This window comes from Halyomorpha halys, unplaced genomic scaffold (assembly GCF_000696795.3).
Source record: "Halyomorpha halys isolate HHAL.00 unplaced genomic scaffold, Hhal_1.1 Scaffold1632.1, whole genome shotgun sequence".
NCBI classification, from domain to species: domain Eukaryota; kingdom Metazoa; phylum Arthropoda; class Insecta; order Hemiptera; family Pentatomidae; genus Halyomorpha; species Halyomorpha halys.
This window is the reverse complement of record NW_027111599.1, coordinates 57,398-77,774: the sequence shown is the minus strand read 5'-3', so window position 1 is coordinate 77,774 and position 20,377 is coordinate 57,398. Positions and strand designations below refer to the sequence as shown.

Sequence of the window (20,377 nt, the reverse complement as noted above, 5' to 3'; positions counted from 1 at the left end):
ATACCCATAGTACATGGGAGTAACCAACGAGGTGACGGGTGAGTAGCTGCAGCCCATAGAAGAGATAAAAAAACTATTAATTTAAAACAATTAATTTTTTCACACAAATAATTGTAATAATAGCACTGCTATAATTTTCTTAAAATGTTGGTTTCATTCGCCTTTTCCGTGCTGAAAAGTCAACTTGATTGGCTATGGCTTGCTCCCCTAGTTTTGATCATGGGTGCGCCCTTGACGTTGTACTATTTGCATGATTTTTTATCATCTACAACCTACTTTGCTCCTATTTACGTATCCTTTCGTTTAGCCTATCTTTATTTTGTTCCTTTTCATATAGAAAATCGAATGTAATAGTCAGCAAAAGTCAAAAGAACATACTAACCTGTGGATACAGACGTTTGTTGCTTGCTTTGTTTATTAAAGATTTGTACAAGTCTGGGATTTGTGGTAAGTGGCAAATGAATAGATCTACCATGAGAAATCAACCTCTCATTTCGTATGTGGAGTTAATTCTTCAACTTTAGAAGGGTTACGTTACTTGAACTAAATTAGTAGGTAACCTTGAATGAAATTTACTCCTTACACATTTTTCTTTAATCATCTGGCCATGATTACACACTGTTACTTCTTGAAAAACAAGAAGTGCCTTGATCAGCTAGGCATGCTTTTTGAAATCACATGAAAAAATCTCTGGTCATGTTGGCTTCTAATTTTGCTTTTTTTTATTCTGATCCATCTAAAACAGAAAATAAAAAATATGAATTAATACACTGCATTACGTAAGCGATTATAAATCAAATTGAATACAACCTTTTTTCTACCATTAGTACTTGAAGGTGTCCATGTGAAATACTTATCTGAAGTTTAAGGGGACCGTTCTGTGATGAACTCCGCCTTCGCGTGAGGAGTGTGTGCCTTTGGCATTCTATATGTACGATTAATTAAATGCAATAGAATTTTAAAATTATTGGTAAATATTTATGGAATGTAACTTTGCTTTGAGGCTAGCCTTGAATTCGAACCGATGTGTTTGCATTATTTCAATTTATATCTAAATTTCTTGAAAATTCATTACTTATAGGCCTAGAGAAAATAACATTTTACTTATAAAATTATTTTATTATTTTGGAAGAACGTAGTTGACTGTATGAAGCAGATTGTGAGAAGATAGTCCGGGTTGCGGTTAATAAACGAACCAAAATAGTAAAAGAAAACTATTTATTGTTAACCAACATTTCGCCCCACTTTGCAGGGCCGACAGATCTAAACAGATGTCAAACCGTCAGTTGACATCTATGTTTCAATCTGTCAGCGCTTACGAAAGGGGCGAATTGATGGTTAACAATAGTTTTCTTTTACTATTTTGATACCTTTAATGGCCGCCAACTTGACTATCTTCCTACAATCTATTTGATTATCTCTTTGGATTATACCTAGAAGGGGAACAGTTCGCCTACCCGCCACTAGATCTTGCTAGTGGGCACCGGAGTTCAAAAAGTCAGTTTTTTATAGTAAACATTATCATACGCTTTTGATTGTTTTGTTACCCACAATGAACTTTTCCTTGAAATTGACTTGTAATGTCTTTTGATATCTGCTTATTTTATTGAATATTTTGTTTATTTGATATTTTTCTTGTATATAAAATGTATGAACTTAAAATAGAAGTTACTGATACTCTCACACCTAGCTTGTGTTCTAAATTGGTTATCAAAATTATACAGCATATCTTGTATAATACGCGACAAATACCAGTAAATTATGATTTTTTACAACAATATATCAAAGGTGGAAAATGGTGTTTAAATCCTAACAGTGAATATGGACTTCTTCCTAGTAACTCATATAGGAATATGTTATTGGAACAATTTGTAAATAGAATTCTAATAAATTACAATAGTTTTGAAGAAACATTTAAGAATTTGGAGCAGGAATTCATCGAAAGTAATAATCTAAAGGAGATAGTTATAATGATTGGTGCTACAATCATAATGCCGAAAAAAATATTCCGCATTGAAATACCAGTTCTACAAGACTGTAAGTGCAATAAGAGAAATTCATTACAGAATAACCTGTTATGTGTCTTTAAAGACTTGTTTAATTCAGAGAAATTTTATAATTATCTGTCAGAAAATTTGTTTCCTATGAATGTTTATTTGCTATTCAAGACAACTGATTCTGTGCCACCTAAAAGTGGTGGTTTTTTGCTTAAAGAAAATTTCAGGATCCCCAATATTAAACAGTTACATATTAAAATGAAACAGCCGGACAATAGTAGTTGTGTGTGTCCGAGTGTTATCAGCTTAACAGAAACCAGTAGTGAAAATTCTTTTCAGAATGTGGAAGACTCCGAGAGTTGCTGGTATCAACCGAAGTTTAATCTCAAGGGATTTAAGGACCAAAAAGTAGAGGGAAGGTCAGCTTTTGGTTTTATTATGTGCCAAAAATTTTGAGTGCATAACTTTATACTATAATTGAATTTTGAATGTATTATTTGTTTAAATTGTTGGTACATTGTTTATTCGTTAATTTTTTGTTATTCATAAATTATAGTTATGATATAAATGAAATATGTAATATTACAATATTTGTAATTACTGCATTTTCTTAATATGTAGTCTCCTTTTTAAAAACATAATAGATTATTTCTTAAACTACGTACTTATGATTAATAACAATATTTATATATGTGAAGTTATTTTCATATGCTGTAAAAAATGATTATATTGTGAAATATGTGTATTTTTTAAAATTTGGATTGTTACTGACTTATTTTTTAATATTATTGATGAAAAAATCAAAGTTGAATTAATTTTATTGAGGAAAAACTATATTTTGTTCTAATTTAGTGGCCAAAAAATCATTTGAAAATAATATGAAATTTAATTTTTTACAAAAAATGAATAGGGAAGTGATATCAATGAAGTAACATCTTACAATAATGTTAATTATCTAAGTGTTAGCTATATATCTTTATGTCAATCTATTATCGGGATTAACATTGCCTTAAATTAATGTAATTACATTATATATATACAGAATCTTGGTATACTTTTTGTCAACTATAAGGTTTGTAAGATTAAACTATGTTGAAATTTAGTTATAAAAAATTAAACTATATTGACTTTAGGTTTTCACTTCAATTTGTCAATATTTTGTAGAATTAAAAAAAAAAATAATAATAATAAATTATAATCTTTTTTTACACCTAACATATTTTTAGTCCTGTCTGAATTAACTTATGTATAAATTAGACCACAAAAAAATGTTCCTCACCCTAAAATTTACAAAATAGGAGTTAATGCTATATAATGATTTTTCTGTAATTATGAGTACCTTTCTTGATCAGTTCTAAGATCATCTTCCTGCAATTAATTAATTATAGTTAACTTAATGATCTTCCTAAATAAATATTCCTTATGTATTGTAATAAAATAAATTAGTATTTCTATCATGTACAAAAAATTCAGCCTTTCACTCCTGTACTTGTACTATTCATGAACTGACTTCAAAACCTGAATACTACAAATGAGTAAAATCTCCAAATTTTTGAGGGATCATTTTTAAGTGAAATAGAAGCACTGTAATAAGTATGCTGTTGGTCAGTAAGTATATATCACTGATCTGGAAGAATAATGATGCCACTATAAACTTTATGAAATTTACTTTATTGTGTTAGTGGATTCAAAAATGCTCTTAGATATTCATGATTCAGCATAATTATACTTAAAAATTCGTCAAGGGAAGAATTATAATAAGTATTTCAATTTATAAACATCTAGTAAATCCATTTGGGTGCCCACTAAGAAAATAAAGTAAATTCACAAAATTTTATAATTGCATCCTTGTTTTTTTTGTAATTTTTTTAAGTTTTTAAACCGAGAAGATTAAAACTACTGATGAGAGCATTATTATTATGACTATTACAACTTAAAAAGTTGAAGAATATTACTCCTTGTAATTTTGGGAAAAGTTAAGAAGTGTTTGATGATTCCCATACAACATTTAAAAATTATATAAATGGAATATGGTTTGTGTGCGGTCAAATAAAATTCAAATAGTAATAACTATTTAAAACATTTATTACTATTTGAGTTTTATTTGACCATTCCCGGACTATATTCCATTTATATTATTCAATCAGTGAATTTCCAGTATTTAAAAATTATAAATTTAGCTTTTGATACTTAGCTGATGCTTGAAATGTTGACCAATATAATAGAAGTTAAAGGATCTATGTTCTTTAAAATTGATATTATAAACACTACTTTTGCATTAATTTATAAATTAGGGAATTTTTGTATTTATTTATAAATAAAATATTTAACCTTAAACCATTTTTCTCATTCCAGTAACAATGTGGTTTGGTTCTTTTCTGTATAATGTGATCCAATTGATCAACTTTTGATAAAACATTTAAATATTTTTATTCTTGCAATTACTATTAAATGATATGTACAGCACTCTGTCCAAATATAAGATTAAAATATCTTATTATTATGTTCAGTTTTTTCAATAATAAATTCAACTTTTTTTTTTTTAAAGGGAATATTCTATTAAAGGGAATATAATATTATAGAGCCGTGAGAGGCCTCTGGTTTGGATCTCGTGGAACAATACCAGATAGAACAAGGAGCTTCTTAGAAGGCCTAGGTGTTAGCATTGGGGATATTGCGATCTTGGCGGAAAATATTATTTTGGACTCCCTGGGGATCATACACCATCACCTGCATGGGAATTAGCTCGGAGATTGTTCTTTGTTTTATTTATTCATTTTAATATGTTGACCTCTCTATGTGTGTGTTTTAACGTATTTATTCATTAAATCATTTTATTTTATTAATACTGTTTTTTTTGTGTTTTTTTTTTTTTTTTAAAACGTATTTATCCATTCAAGTATTTCCTGTAACCGGGTTTTTTTTTTTCTTTTATTATATTTACCCCTTAATCTTTATTTTATTCTTTTTCTTGTAAAACGCATCTAGTTGTTTGTTCTTGATAGACTGATATACTGCTGTGACTATGAATGATGGTCTGATCTCACATTACCGTCTTATATTGAATTTTTTTAGCGGGTCACTGAAGAGGATCTAGGAGGGTGAATTCCGGAGAGCGAATTTGTTGATAGGGTGAATTGAATAATTAAGCAGAAATGAGAGGGAAAAATGGGAGTGAGTGAAACATTTGTATTGGTTGTACAGACCGAAATGGATTGTAAAAGGAAACTGTAGTTGTGAAAAAAATTGTTTATTATATCCTATTATTGTATATCTTTTTTTATGATTATACCATGAATATGTAATGTAAATATGTCCGATTACGGATTGATAAGTATGCTGTGTGAGATAGCAACCTAATGTATTTAGGCAGCATATATGAATAAAGTATTTCTCTCTCTCTTGTGTATAAACATAACAATGAAGTTATGTAATAATTTTTTTTTGTATAATTGTTTATATCCTTCCTGGCCATTTTTGAGCAAGGGAGGTTTAGGAGCAGAGAAGTTATTCTGTGGGTTATCTCCCAGAGTTTTCATCCTGTGGGGCCTCTACAAAATTAAAATTAACCTACCCAGCCAAGCATCAAACAGGTACTGCTGCATTTACGAGGTTGCCAAGGTGACGCCTAAAATCTCACCTATAATGTTCTCAAATTTATGTAATCATAACATTGAGTTATGAATTTATAACATCAAGACCTCTTTATATTTTAATTGATACTCAAAGTATCAATTAAAGTAAATTTGATGTTGAAATAATTCAGGTTTAAATAAATTCCTAAGAAGCATGAATGAGAAAATAAAAACACCTAGTCTTAAAAACAAATATATAAAATAACTCATGATCAACAAAGAACGCTTTTAGGTCTGAAAATAAATTACTATGCTAAATATTTGACCCAAAGAAAGATGCGACAGCTGAAGAAAGTGGTTTGGTGAAAAAGTAGGTACTTATTTAATATAACAACAATTCTAAAGTCCTAATATAATAAAAGAGAACTTATTGAATGCAAGTAGCTAATGGGAAGATTAAGCTAAAACAAAATTAAATACAACCATAAGTTAAATAACTAATTTTCTTTAAACCATAAAATAACTTTAAAACATACAAATAATTTAAAACAAAAAACTCAAGAAATATATATGAAATTATAAATAAAATATTAAAAATAAGAAAAAAATAAATTAATTTAAAATACTTGTGCTACAGAAAAATTAACTTCACAGTAATTAAAGATTATAAGTTGATAATCATAAAAATATCACGATCAACATTGCTTTCTTTGAATTCTATTAATAGCAGAATAATAGTTATAATTATTTTTAGCAAAAGGAGCATTTAAGCACAGCATATTCCTCCCCCTCACCCACAGTACTAAAATTATTGGACCATTCCGATATTGGTTTAACAATGGGTTCCTACAGAACAAGTCCGATAGACAGCTTATGTGTAAAAGTTGGAGAACCACTAGTGGAGTACAGGCGACTAAAACAAATAGCTAAGATCAATTCAAAAATATTTAACTAAAAAGAGATTATCTAAACCTTTTAATGTACAGGTTGAACTTTCGATCAAAAACCTTAAAGTCATAATACCAAAATTATTCCTAACTCATACTTAAAACTCTTACCATGGTACTTTCTTAATATCAATATATATATATTACAAATTTTATCACCATTCAAGACACAGTAGCGTCAAAAGACAATATTTTTATGAATTGATGGATAAATATACAAGACATTCTCTTATTTAAATTTACATCTCTCATTGAAGGTTCTGAAAGTGTTAGTGGTGTTGAAGATGCAGCAAAGACTTCATAGTCCAAACAAGTCCTCCTTCCAAAACAATTCATTTACCGTAGAACTGACAACTTACCTAGGATTATGAAAAGCCTATTATGGGACAAATAAAAATAATATCTTACTACCCACAGATTCTATGAGTTTATTATCATTATTGAAAAATGTATATACAACACATCCCATCCCAGTACTCAGATTTAAAATAATCTTCAAGCTAAATTAGACTGACTTCAGTTTTGTTCATCTGGATTCCATGACACAATGACGTCCTGGGCAATTGTAAAAATGCATCATTAATACTGCCATCTGATTGCCTTTGTCCTCTGATGATAATATAAATATAAAATAAATTGCAGGCAACTTGGACAGTGCTTCCATAGAACACATTAATCTAAAGCTGCAGACAGCACAAAAACTGACTATACTATGAATTGGACAGATCAGGAACATCTAGAAAGTATAACGTACCACTAACTATTAAACATTTACTGACAGACTGCAGGAATTTGATTGACACTAGATTACCATATTTTTTCAACTTAATTAAACGATAATGGGCTTCACATTCCAGAAATATTTGATTACCTAAAGAAAACAAATATGTACGAATATATATGACTAATTTCATTTATTTACATCTTTATGACATCAATTAATGTCACTTACTGTTAAAACTTAAATCTGTACCGCTATAAGCAATGAAGAGTCAGGGGCACAGTACTTTACAGTACCACCTGCTCCCATGTCAGTGTACACAAATAAATTTTCTTATATTTATATAGATATTAAACATTGCTAAGATATTAGCTAGTATATTCTAGTACACCTATAATGGTATTACAAATGTTAATACACAGTCAGTATTCATAAACAAACTTCACCATCTCTACGGATAGCCTTGGATTATAATAAATAAATAAAAATCCTTTGAATGTTTCATATTATCAACCAAGGTACTAAAATTAATGTTTTAAAAGTTCTGGGCATTTAATTTTAAGATTTAACAATCAGTAAGAGAATATCAGGCGATTGCTCTGCGAGTTTCAAAAGATTTCAAATTCAGTTTTGCAACAAAACCAGATAATTAACATTAATAAAATTTAATTTCCAGTTAAGAAATAATAAAATTCTATGCCGAGCATTTTTGATATGGTTAATAGTGACAACACATATGAGAAAATTAAAGATAAGGGTGATAAAGTTGTAATAGTAGAATATAAATATTTTGCAATAGTAATGCTGTGAAAGTCTTTACTAAACCTTATAATAACCTTTATAACTACCTTATAATAAAACATGCATTTTAAAAATTGATATTTGATGAAACTGATATGTTCATCAAATTTTAATCTGAATGGAATCAAATGCCCAAGTCCCTTACATTTTCTGATCTCAACACAGAAATGCCATTGATACTGTACGATATACATTCAGATTTAAGTTTTGACGAGGTCCACTAAAGACAATGGTTGGTGGTATCAGAATTGAACCTTTCAGAATTTCAGATGCTATTATTTTGAGTTTTCATAAAATTAGAGAATACAGAAGTGAAATATTGGCTAATGCATTCTAAAATATACTTTCAGCTGGACACACGACTAATCTGTAAATTACTTGAATGTGAAAGATCTGTTAAATTGTAAATAATTCCTGAATCTTTTAAAGGCATTAATTGATACATGTCGTTTTGTAATAAAACAATTCTACAATATTCCTATAAAATCTGATTAATTGTTAACTAGCTGTAGTTAACAATTAATAGAATATCTCATAATGAGACATTGTAGTACATACGCTATTGTAAACAAAGGTTTCTAATTTTGCTTAAATTGATTTGATAATATTGATATTTGAATAATAAGACTTTTTTGAAAACAAATTCTGCTCTAATTAAAATTTAGTTCTCCACATAAATACCATAAGTAAAGATAAAGAGAGAAACCTAAATAGTTTTCAACGAAATGTGAGTAAATAAATATTCGTAGAATTTTTCAATAAATTACTAACTAAATATAGGAATCATATTAGAAATAAATAAAAAATAAGTTAAAATAAATTTTATTTAATTTTGTACAAAATAGTAAATTAAATAAGTGGTCTTCTCCTCTCTCATTTAACAATGGCTTACACTAGTTATGACACTATACTTGGAGATTTCGAAGGTCTTGAGGGCTATTTTATTACTGAAAAGATATCAGTACAGTTGAACATTGTGCGTTTCCACAGCTCATTCCACACTTATTAAATAGTGTTTAAATCTGATGACGCCTCTAAACTGCATTTGCTTAGTTTTCCAGCCATCAGGAAAGCATTGTCACTTGTCTCTCTTCGAACAAATCTAGTGTAATAATAAAAAATCTTTACATGCACTAGATTCCATACAATGATGAAAATTGTAATTCACTACAGTACCTGTTATTTAAGATTCTGAATCTCCATCAGACCCAATAACACCATTTTTATATGACTTTTTGTAACTGCACTCTTCTTTTTGAAAAACACTGTTTCATCCTCAATAAATTTAATTTTTTTATTAACTAAACTTAAAGCTTTATCTAATGGTAGATCAACATAATATCCTAAACCTACAGCTACTAAAATATGTTCTGGATCTTCAACTTTAGCTTGTAAAAATATATTGCAGCCAATATCAACTTGTGTGTTTAGAGTAGCCTCATTTAGTTTGTTACTTTTAACCGTTTCTATGTAGTTCTTTAACTGAATGTACTCGAACAATTCACTTTGTAACTGGTCAAGCTTCACATGAATTTTTCTAAGGTCTTCTTTTAAAACGTCATTTAAAAATGTTTCGTACTGTAGAACTTTTTCCTTTATAGCAATATTAGGATTTTCCATCTCAAAACAATCTAATAGTGTAATAAATAGGAATAAACAACTTAAATAAACTACTACACCACAGAATCGTCACTGGTCAGTTTCAAAAATAAGGTACACAAAACATAGAAGAGTACTATTGTTGGTGACAAAGAGCTAACACTAGAGGTAACATAGAAGTCATTCAAACTTTGTGTAGTGCACTCTGTATGCCATTATCTAGAGTTAGTATTTAATACTCCCTAGTTAGTAAGACTCAACAATTAATCCATAATGAATATTTCCCATATTTTTATCTATCCACTTTTATGCGACTATTTGACTTTATTTCCTCGAAATGTTTGTTTACAAATCTATCAGACTAGTTAAAAAAGTTAAAAATCTATTAGACTACTATTAAGTATTTCTTCACGAAACTATGACTAAACAAATATTAAAAAATATACCAAATTTTATAAAACCAGTTGATAGAAGGAAATAAAACTTCCTCTAGCTTCACAAAATTAAAATATATTACTAAAAGGTTGTAGTGATGCTATCTATCAGGATAGTATGATCACCGCCAGAACAAAAAGCTTCAATTCGGTCTACCTGGGGCCTAAAAACACTACTATATTATACTACTAAAACACCTATGTTTTTTCCAGCCATCTATTGTGTTCATTTATTCAGTAAAATGTATATAATTTTATAATGTTATATATAGACATGTAAATAGTATTATGTTGATTTAATAAATAAAGTTTAACAAAACAAATATAATGAATTATAAAAAAAGTAAGTTCTTATAAGCGGTGCCTCTCATCGGCCTTTGTATCGATGGTAGAATCAATACCCCACCGATGGTGTTGTACCAGTACCTTCTTAGGACAGTAAATAAGATTTTCAGTATATTCTTTCTACCTTGTTTTTTGATATGAAGAGTCATTTTACGCTAGTTCCCTGTTTGTCACCTCCTGTTTTCATTACCTAGGACCCGGCGGCTAGCTACCCGACCTCCTTTGTACCTACAGGTAGGTATCCGGTAGGACGAAGTTACCATCCTTAGAGATATTACGGCTATTACCCCGTAAGTCTCATCCTATCTATTCATCTCCTAATCAACAATCTTACTTACATTGAACACGCATTTTCGAGGCCTTCTGGTCAAGTGTACCTAACATATCTATTGGATTCCGATAAAACACAACCACCTCGACAAGGTGAAACAAATCCATATACTTATGTAGAAATGTAAATCTTCTAAAAATTAATAATAACAAAATTTCTTGGCTTGAAGCATTACCACTCCGCAATTGTTTTTGCTTACTTAATAATTCATGCTAAATGTAATAATTTGAAAAATAAGTAGACATCGATCCATGGGATTAAAAAGAATTTTAATAAAGTCTGGCTCAAATTGTTTTAAGCTGAGAATAGTCCCCCGATAATGTCTGTCGATATTCATCAAACTTTGGTCAAAGTATGTACATTATAATATTAACCATTCCTTAGTTTCCGTCGATGTCTGTTTTGGATCATTGCTACTCTAGAATACATACTGATCTCCGACTCTCATGCTTTCGATACTGGTACTGGTAAATTGTTCAAAATAGCTCTTTGCATTTATATCATTTTCTTTAGACAAAGGATTTTCCTTTCTATCGCAAGACATAATTTCTTCTATTGGAAAAACAAAACAATCCAACATCCAGTACAAGAGTGTACAAATACTTCTTGCCAACCATCAACACAATTTCCAGATGAATTATTGAACTACAAACACAATTACTGAGCTAGGAGGGTTGTTGCTATACTAAGTAAAACAATATTTTTTTAAACAGAGTTGCATTTTTTATTTTTACAAAGCAATAAATTAATAAATATATTTACAATTTCTTTCTTTTACATTAAACTGAGCGTTTTCCCCTGAATTCTATCCTTTCAGTCTTTCTGTATTCGTTTGTTAGTTAAAATATAGTCATCATTTGCGAGAATGTAATTTCGTAAGTTGGTATGTGGTTTTTGGTTTTCGTATTGCTCATTTCATATTAGCACTCGTAATGAAAAATGAGCATTACTTCTCAGTTTGTTTAAAATTCCCAGTCAATCGTCTTAGAAGTCCGTTTTTGTCCTTAGGTGGTTTGGTCGTTTCTTTGGTATCAAGCCGGAGTTTCGTTCATTGGTAACCTGAAAATGAATTAGAGAATTAGTACCATTAATTTAGAAATTAGATATAATTTTTAACATTTATATATAAATCTAATATTTTTTATAAAATTTTAACTCCTACAAAAACAAAAACAAAATTGAAATAACTAGATCCAAGACAAGGTATCAAGAGGAATTAGTGGAAATAGATCATCATACATCTATCCTACAGGGCTTAAATACGTTTCTAGAATGCTAATGTTTGGATTCTCTTGTATGAGTCAATTAAAAGTAATGGATTGAAATAAAATGATGTTACCTAGATTTTCTTGTACTTGTTGGCTGGTTGCGTCGTATATCCGGAATATGCCATCTGTTGGGCCGAGTCGTAAATCCTGGCGTAGGGACCTGGTGCGGGCTCCCAGCTGTTGGGGTCGTAGCTGCTTTGTGTTGTCGGAGGGCCATAGACTGGTGGTGGAGGAGTAGGGTCCATTGTGGGCATGGCGGCAGGAGTCAAGGACATCTTAGCCATTCCGAGTTTCTGGCATATCTGTTAATGCAGAAGGAAAATGGATTTATGCTTGAAGATTAAAGTAAGGTTAACCTAACTGCGGATTGTTAATACAATTAAAGTGACGAGTAAGGTTAAAAGAAAGTTAAAAAAAGATCGGATTCTTAATAATGACTAACCATGAATAAAAATAATGTTGTGCATTTATGATTATTCACAGAAACATATATTAAGTTTTAACTTAAGAAGCTGCTATTATATCTACTCTATACATAATACAAATCTGTTCTTTAAATGAAACTTGATGACATCCTGAGCTAGGGACGATCTTTGTATACTAACATTTGATAGGATGAAGTAAGTACTAGTGAATGTTTTAAAGAAAGACCTTACTAAAGGTTACCTTTACATGCAGACCGTTAGCTTCCCTAGAAAAAAAATTCGTTTCAGGTACGATCCTTGCAAAGTTCGGTTTATTCTAATACCTTTCTGGTGCCTTGAAATTTCAATCCTTTAGAACCAAAAAACCTTCCTATAACAAGGGTATTCATTACCTTTCGTTTAACATGTTAAAAGGAGAAATATTTCCTTATTTTTGGCATGCTAAAACGATATAATATTTAACATGGTTGAGATTCTGTTAATAGGTCTGCTAAATTGAGAATGACGTCACGCTACTTACTTGCCGATCACCACACCATTTTGTCTGTCCGTTTCGACAAGTTAGTTGCTTGTAGATGTACTTGGTTTTCTTTTTTGGGGGGGTTTTGGACGTTGGTAAACTCTAATAAAGTAATTGGGGGAAAAACTAAGAGAGAAAACTAGGAACAACTGAGGTGGAGCAAAGCTGGTGTGATGAAGCTGTTGGAGATTTCATTATCTTGTAAAGACTACAAGGTAAAAAACTAGCTGCCCAGAAAATCCCGTTGGAGCCCCCCTGAACTTCATATATACGTGGACTTTAAAGTGTTCACGAAAAGAAAAGAAACTATAATATTTTCAAAATAAAGTCCTAAGAATCGCAGTTAATGCTCCTTGGTTCATAAGAAATAGCCAATTGCATCACGAATTACAGATGGAGTCAATAGAGGATTATATCAAAAAACGGTTCATGAAGTTCCACTCCCAGTTGCCTACAGTTAAAGGAGCAGTGACCTACAACCTGGGAAACCCAACCTCAACCCGAAGACTGAAGCCCTGACTGCTGCAGGACATTCTTTTATAAATATTTTAATAAATATAAAACTAATTCATAGTCACACTATCTCAATTTTACTTTTTGTTATTACTCATTTTATTTATTCATTATTATTTTTTATTTATTTTTTTTCTATTTTATTCTCTCGTCCCATTTTCAAATTAACTTGTTTCTTTTCACTATTAGAGGACAATTGAAAAAAATATATATATTATAACGGTTATATCAACCATGTAAGGTAACCATGTCTGGTATAAAATAAAATAAATATCGTGGATTCATGTGATAACAACACCGTTCTCTATTCTTAACTCGTTCGCTGAGTGAAATTGAATCGATGCCAATAATAGATCGGCTCCCAAGTTGCATAGGCAATAACTTTCGAAAACTTTCCTATCAGTTTTCTATTTTATTTTCTCTTTGGATGAAATTTCTTAAATGCTGAAGTTATTAACTAAACCATATTATTTGTTGATTTGTATCACATTACTTCTCTATCTAGGTGTAATATTATTTCGAATATAATAGTATTTTTGATCAGACGATTGACGGAATTTATATTTTTTTATAGATCTTTTAATGTGGGTATTAAAGAATTCAAACCTCAACAGCCATTACTCCCTTGCCTTTAGTAATACAGACCTGAACAATGAGGAAACCAACGACTAGGATGATGGCGATCTTGGAGAGGATGAGAGCTTTGGTCGCCTTGAGGCCGACAAATGCCAGCATGATCGGAGTCAAAGCCTTCAGCTTCAACTTGATCAGCATGAGCAATGGGAACAGCATCTTCTGCTTCATCATGTCTCGTCCTGAAATGAAAGATATATTAGTATATAATTTGTAATCAAGTAACACGTGGAAGAACTAAATATTCTCTAGGATCTCTCATCCATTCACTGCAATGCAGGTGACTCCCTAAATCCTTATAATAGGGAAATAAGTTTTCTATCACAAAACTCTATTAATCTTACACAAATATAAAAAAATAGACATGATGTCACTGAATTCTCTGGATATATTTATTGAAAATTATAACAAATATCAAAATAACAACTTACTTTACTATATAAACATGTGTATGCGTTCTTTACTAAAGACAGTTTAAATTAAACATAAACATAAAATAAAAACTTTAAATTCTGCAGAAAAGTGAAGTTTTTATGTTGAAGACAGTGCATAAAATATAATTATTAAACACTATTTCAATAAGTCGACAAATAAAAAATCTTAAAAAAATTAGTAGAATTTTGAACTTAAACTTCATTTATATAAAAAATGGGCGAGTTTAACAAAACTTACAAAAATGGAAAAAGGTTTTAAAACTTAATTTGCAGTTGTTTATCAATCTTTTATTTAAAAATTGATTGAAAAAACAATTGGGATCATGTACCTTGAAGTTGCAAAAGGTATATTAGCCATTAATGACAAAAAGTCCCAAAACATGTTAAATGTGTCTGTGTAACGCGTTATTGTTTATCATATATTTTTCACCAAAGTTATTATTGTATTAGAAAAACAATATCCCATTGAAATCTCTTGAACCTCTATATCAACTTTACAGGTAGGGTGGAAGGCAGGGAGAGTTGTCTCATATCTCAATCCGGGTGCGGAAATTTACGGAAATAAGAGTATTAATATAGACGTATAATATACCGTTGGAATGTCCAAGATTTGAGAAAAATTAATATCCAACGTATAAAGTCGTAGAAGGTGATAAAGAGTGAAGAAAAACGCAAACATAAATCACGAGTTTGACGTTCAACTGGCAAACGCATGCGCATTAGGTTGTTCCGTTTTGCCATTCAGTTAAAAAGTTTCTTAGTGGAATGATTTTAAATTTAACTTAACATGCCTATATTTGAGCCTTTCAGTTGATAGGGTGACTAACTCTTTAAAATCATTCATAAAATTTTCCATTGGCAGAAGATAGTTGACCGAATGAAGTAGATTATAGGAAGATAATCCGGGTGGCGGTCAATAAAGCTATCAAAATAATAAAAGAAAACTATTTATTGTTAATTAACGTTTCGCCCCACTTTTCAGGGCTTCGTCAGGGCTGATAAGAGTGACGTTCTGTTGCCAACTAAACGTCTCAGAAAGCCCTGCAAACTGGGGCGAAACGTTAATTAACAATAAATAGATTTTTGTTACTTTTTTGATACCTTTATTGACCGCCACCGGGACTAACTTTCTCCAATTTGATATTTTCTACATTTATTCTGTCACAATTTTGCATTACATAAATGCTTCAGAACAGGATATAAATTTAATTAAACTTTTATATTTGTGTCATACCTTTTTAACAAGAAGTATAAAATTACATTTTGGAAAACTTTTGAAACTTGAGTCAGTCAATCTCGGTTTATTTGGAAAATTAATACGAGAATTGTGAATAATTTAGTAATGTCTGTTCTGAAACGAGCGAGAATAATTTCTCATAAATGATCATAGATAAAATAGGGTTGTATATGAAAGATTTATTCTTACCAGAAACGGACCATCAAATTGGTGGGCGCAGGTGCGGTAAGGTTTTTGAAAATATTCAATTTTTTTCTTAAGTTATTTTCTGTCAAATAAATTTTACAAATAAAAATTATCAATATAATTTAGTTAATCTGAATGTGAAATGTTTCTGTAATTACTTTTTAAAAATAATTTTCGAAAATTGGATATATTGAATTTTCATAGAGTAACTATGATATAATACTTATTATTGAACTATGACTCAGATTTCTTTATCAATTTCTTCCTCTCTGCCCATCTCTGCTCGAGGACTTCTTCCTTTCTTCTGTCCACGTCGTCCTAGACGGGAACCGTCCTTCACAAGCATCGTATGTTTCAAGAATTTCCGGTGCTCTGTTCTATCTTCACACAAATCCTGTGTAATTGCAAGCCTCTTTGTTTTCTGTTTGATTTGTACCGTGTATCCTTGATTGAATTTATATCCCATAATCTTACTGAAAATCTTCTTGTTCAATCTCGCCTCGGCCATCCTTTGCATAAGTCCATAAAACCTACGCCTTCTTGCCTTCATTTGAAATAATACTTATTATATATAACTAAATAATTTTCATTTAGATACATAGTAAGGAGTAGTATTTCCATCGAGTGTAATAAAGAAAGTTGCTGTTTTGAAACGAACAAGGATTAATTTGAACTCAAAGTAAAAATTGTGGGATACGGATTTTTCCCATTTTTATCTCTGTCCCACGATCTAGTTGGCCCCATAATCCCAAAAGCCTCTTGTAAATGTTTAAAATATTTTTGTTAATTGTTTATCATCATTGTAATACTCAATGAATAAAATAATGATTTATAGTCTTTTTTTCTTTAAAACTGAAATTCGTTTTGAAAATAAATTCTGTAATCTCGGGAGAGGCCCAATAGCATAACCTCACTTAATTTAAGCCTACCTTGGAAGAGGTTAACATAAAGGTATTAGGTTACGAACGGTATGAATTTGAGAAAAAGTGAATTGAACTGGAAAATTTGATTATTAACAACAGTAATGATTTTAAAAAATATACAATATGAAAAAAAAAGATATGCAGAGTAAAAAGCCCTATTTTTGGAAAATGTCACATAACTCCTTCATATTATATCTTCAATTGATAAGACAATGAAAGTTTTATACAGTTTTCTAAACTAGATTTGATGAAAGAATTGAATCGATTATTTTATAAAAGTCGAATCAGTGCCATCTTTATACTAAGGGTCCAATGCCACACGATTCATAGGGCCCCCAAACTCCTTTAATCGATATATTAAATCTAATAAAAAAGTATGATATCGTGAAGAAAGATTGAGTATCTAATTACTGATGTCGATACAAACTAGTTTAATTTAATATAAATAGATTTTCTAGGGATAATTTATAATTCTGAAAAAAAAAATTATTTAAAGCAGATTTTCAGATTATTTTTTTTCATCATAGAATACATTTTACTGTTTTGAATTTTCAGATTCTAATTGTATTAAGACAGTTTTTATGAATCATTAAAAAAATATTTTTTTTTTGGCATTCAAATTTTAATGTGGAGAGAGTTATTTTTAATTACTCAAACAATTTTATTGGTGCTTATACTCTTTCTAAAATACACGATTCAATTTTTTTTTTCTCCAGGAATTGTTATAGTTCGCGGTACTATATATCGATAAACACTTTCATTTATCGTACCTGCTCTTGGGGTGACGTCATTTTCGTGGGGCAACTCGATGTCGAAGTCGAGGCCACGGCCGGGCTTGAAGACGAGAGTCGCGCTCTGAAGAGCTTCCGGTAACTGGAGCCTGAGGTCGTGGTTCTTCAAGATCTGGAGGATCCTCTCCGCGAGGACAGACTCCCCTCCGGACCGGGGGGCCCCAAGGTAGTCGAGGACTCGCCCCCTCAGGCAGGCCTCGGTGCCCGCCTTGGATCCGATGCACTCGTCCAAGCTGTCTGCCAGCATCGAGTCCAAGCTGGCGGAGGCGAGGGCCACCGCTGTCGTCAACAAGAGAAGTCGAGGGATCGCCATCACTGTGGGTCTGAGTTTGCCGCTGTCCAATCAGTTGGATATATATCTCCCCCTTCCAGCCCAAGGCCACGCCCACTCTCGATCCCTCCTCCCATTGGTCGTCCATCTGGATTATGAATTACATAATTATATTTATATATGGCTCATTTATTGATTCTATTAAAACGTAACCAAATGTAGAGTATCGTGTTACACTTATACCTTTACCTGATAAACATCTATGCTCATTTAGTTAAAAGTGTCATTAATTATTATAATATGATCAACAATTTTTGTAAAGGTGGGGAAAAAACTAATTACTAATTACACTGCATACTCTAGTCAAAAAATTTTTAAATCTTATAAAATATAGCCATATTCGAATAAGCTTAGAATATATAATACTAACATTTTTTTTTTGTCCTTTTATTTTTTCGTTCAATACAATATTTGTTTTATCAATCTTTCCTTTCTCTTTTTTTCTTTTCTCCCCCTTTTATTTACAAAGAATAAAATTAAAACATAAATAACATAATCAAACTTTTAAATAAATAACAATATGAATAAGTATAATATAATAGATAAACATAATTGATGAAAGCAGTAATAAATATATATAAAAAATTAATAAATAGATACAAAAAAGTAATAAATATTAAAAATAATATTAAAATAACAAATAAAATATGCATTGTATACATCCCATCCTTCCTCTGGATGTTCCTCATTCTTATCTGTTTCCATGCAGTGTGGTGGTTGATTCCCAGATAGTCAAGAATTATATTTTGATAATAAAAAACATAAAAAAATACTTGAAACCATTTATATATCAGTAAGCAATAATTATAATATTAGTTTTGAGTCTTTACCGTTCGTCGTAAACCCATGACCTCCTGCCCCACAGTATCCTTTAATAATACCCCATTTATTCCTGTCGAACAGATCCGTTACTTAGGACTACATCTGGACGAACGACTGACATGGAATCCTCATACAAGACTAAAAAGAAAAGGAAACTGCTCGTCGATTCCGGCTATTATAACATTTACTAGACAAACGGTCCAAACTTCCAATCCATTACAAAAGACTGATCTACATGACTATTATAAGGCCTATCTGGACATACGGAGTTGAGTACCACCAAACCATCAAATTCCTCCCGAATCCAATCCTTACAGTCCAAAATCCTTAATGCTCCTTAGTTTGTTACAAATCAAATCATCCATCAGGACCTTAATGTCCCATATGTTACCGATTTGACCAGAACCAGATACCATACCTTCCATGATAAACTTCCCAACCACCCAAACCCACTTGTTTCTAACCTGGCTTCTCCTTCATTACCTAATAATGCTCCTAGGCGTCTGGAAAGAAGATCTTCTCCTCTAAACATGTTATTGGAGTTCTATCAATGGATAGTTTTTCCACATGTTTGTATGATGTCACTCACTATGTCATCTTCAGCAAATTTACTTGTAAATATTTTTATACAGTTGTAAATAACAATAAATAAATTTTTAAAAAAGAAAAAGTCAGACACGAGAAATTCAAACCATCACTATGCAGAGATCTTATCTAAAATTTATTTATTATAAATATATAGTTGGATTTTAGATTTATTTGTAACTAAATTTTATAGTATTTTTAAAACAAAATAAAATTACAATGTAACTAACATGGTTCTTGAGGCATGTTATACGTAAATTGTGTTATACGTAATAACTTCTACCTCTTAATTGCACTGAATTTTTATTTCGTTTTTGCTCCTGCCCGGAGTCAGAGAAACAGTCTCATCATAGAATTACATGGTAGTCTGTTTAAAATTGAGGTATTAATTTTTTTCACAGAAACGTTCCCTTGGAATTTGTAATCGTTTTATTTCTTGCCTCTTATTTTCAGTAACCAATAAGAAAACTTAATTGCGCCTTCTTCAGCTCTAATACTTTTTAAAATTTCATTTGTACAAATTGCGGCCATAGCTCATAGTTTTTCAAACATGAATCCCGAATTTGTTTTCACCCACCTTTCTTTAATACTGGTCGAACTTGTCGAAAGTCATCCACGCCAGATAAGCGTTCTTCATCAGTTAAACTCAATTTTTTCGAATCATGTTTCTTCGTTCTTCCCTCTAGATGGCTGTGTCGGGAAGTAAAACTATTTTACAAATCATGATTATTATTCCACTCTGTATGTAAACTAATATCTCTTTTAGAATAAGTTTTTTTTTTTTTTAATGTTTTTTTTTTTAGGTTTAGTTTAAATTTCAAAACTAATGTGTGTCCCAGCACATTATAAAATTTGAAGAACGCCCACTACAACAAAAATACAAGTCAAAAACTCCTTAAAATGTAGGCCACTACAGAAGAAGGAAACAGTGCAGGAGCAGAATATATATTCATGTTAAA

At 30.7% G+C, this 20,377-nt stretch overlaps 3 protein-coding genes across 3 annotated transcripts; 1 reads left to right on the top strand and 2 right to left on the bottom strand.

Annotated features, from left to right (window-relative positions):
- Positions 1-1,481: 1,481 nt before the first annotated feature.
- On the top strand, positions 1,482-4,280 carry LOC106690267 (uncharacterized). Its single transcript, XM_014435629.2, has one exon. The coding sequence runs from the start codon at positions 1,647-1,649 to the stop codon at positions 2,451-2,453; it is 807 nt and encodes a 268-aa protein (XP_014291115.1). The 5' UTR covers positions 1,482-1,646; the 3' UTR covers positions 2,454-4,280.
- Positions 4,281-8,847: 4,567 nt separating this feature from the next.
- Positions 8,848-9,778, bottom strand: Uxt (Uxt prefoldin-like subunit). The gene is made up of 2 exons (XM_024363382.1): positions 9,218-9,778; positions 8,848-9,143 (listed from the first exon to the last, which is right to left on the bottom strand). Exon 1 carries the CDS (start codon positions 9,659-9,661, stop codon positions 9,221-9,223), a length of 441 nt encoding a protein of 146 aa, XP_024219150.1. The 5' UTR covers positions 9,662-9,778; the 3' UTR covers positions 8,848-9,143; positions 9,218-9,220.
- Positions 9,779-11,450: 1,672 nt separating this feature from the next.
- Osi20 (DUF1676 domain-containing protein Osi20) lies at positions 11,451-17,993 on the bottom strand. The gene is made up of 4 exons (XM_014435633.2): positions 17,660-17,993; positions 14,122-14,291; positions 12,090-12,320; positions 11,451-11,809 (listed from the first exon to the last, which is right to left on the bottom strand). The coding sequence occupies exons 1-3, from the start codon at positions 17,991-17,993 to the stop codon at positions 12,090-12,092; spliced, it is 735 nt and encodes a 244-aa protein (XP_014291119.1). The 3' UTR covers positions 11,451-11,809.
- Between the last annotated feature and the right edge of the window lie 2,384 nt (positions 17,994-20,377).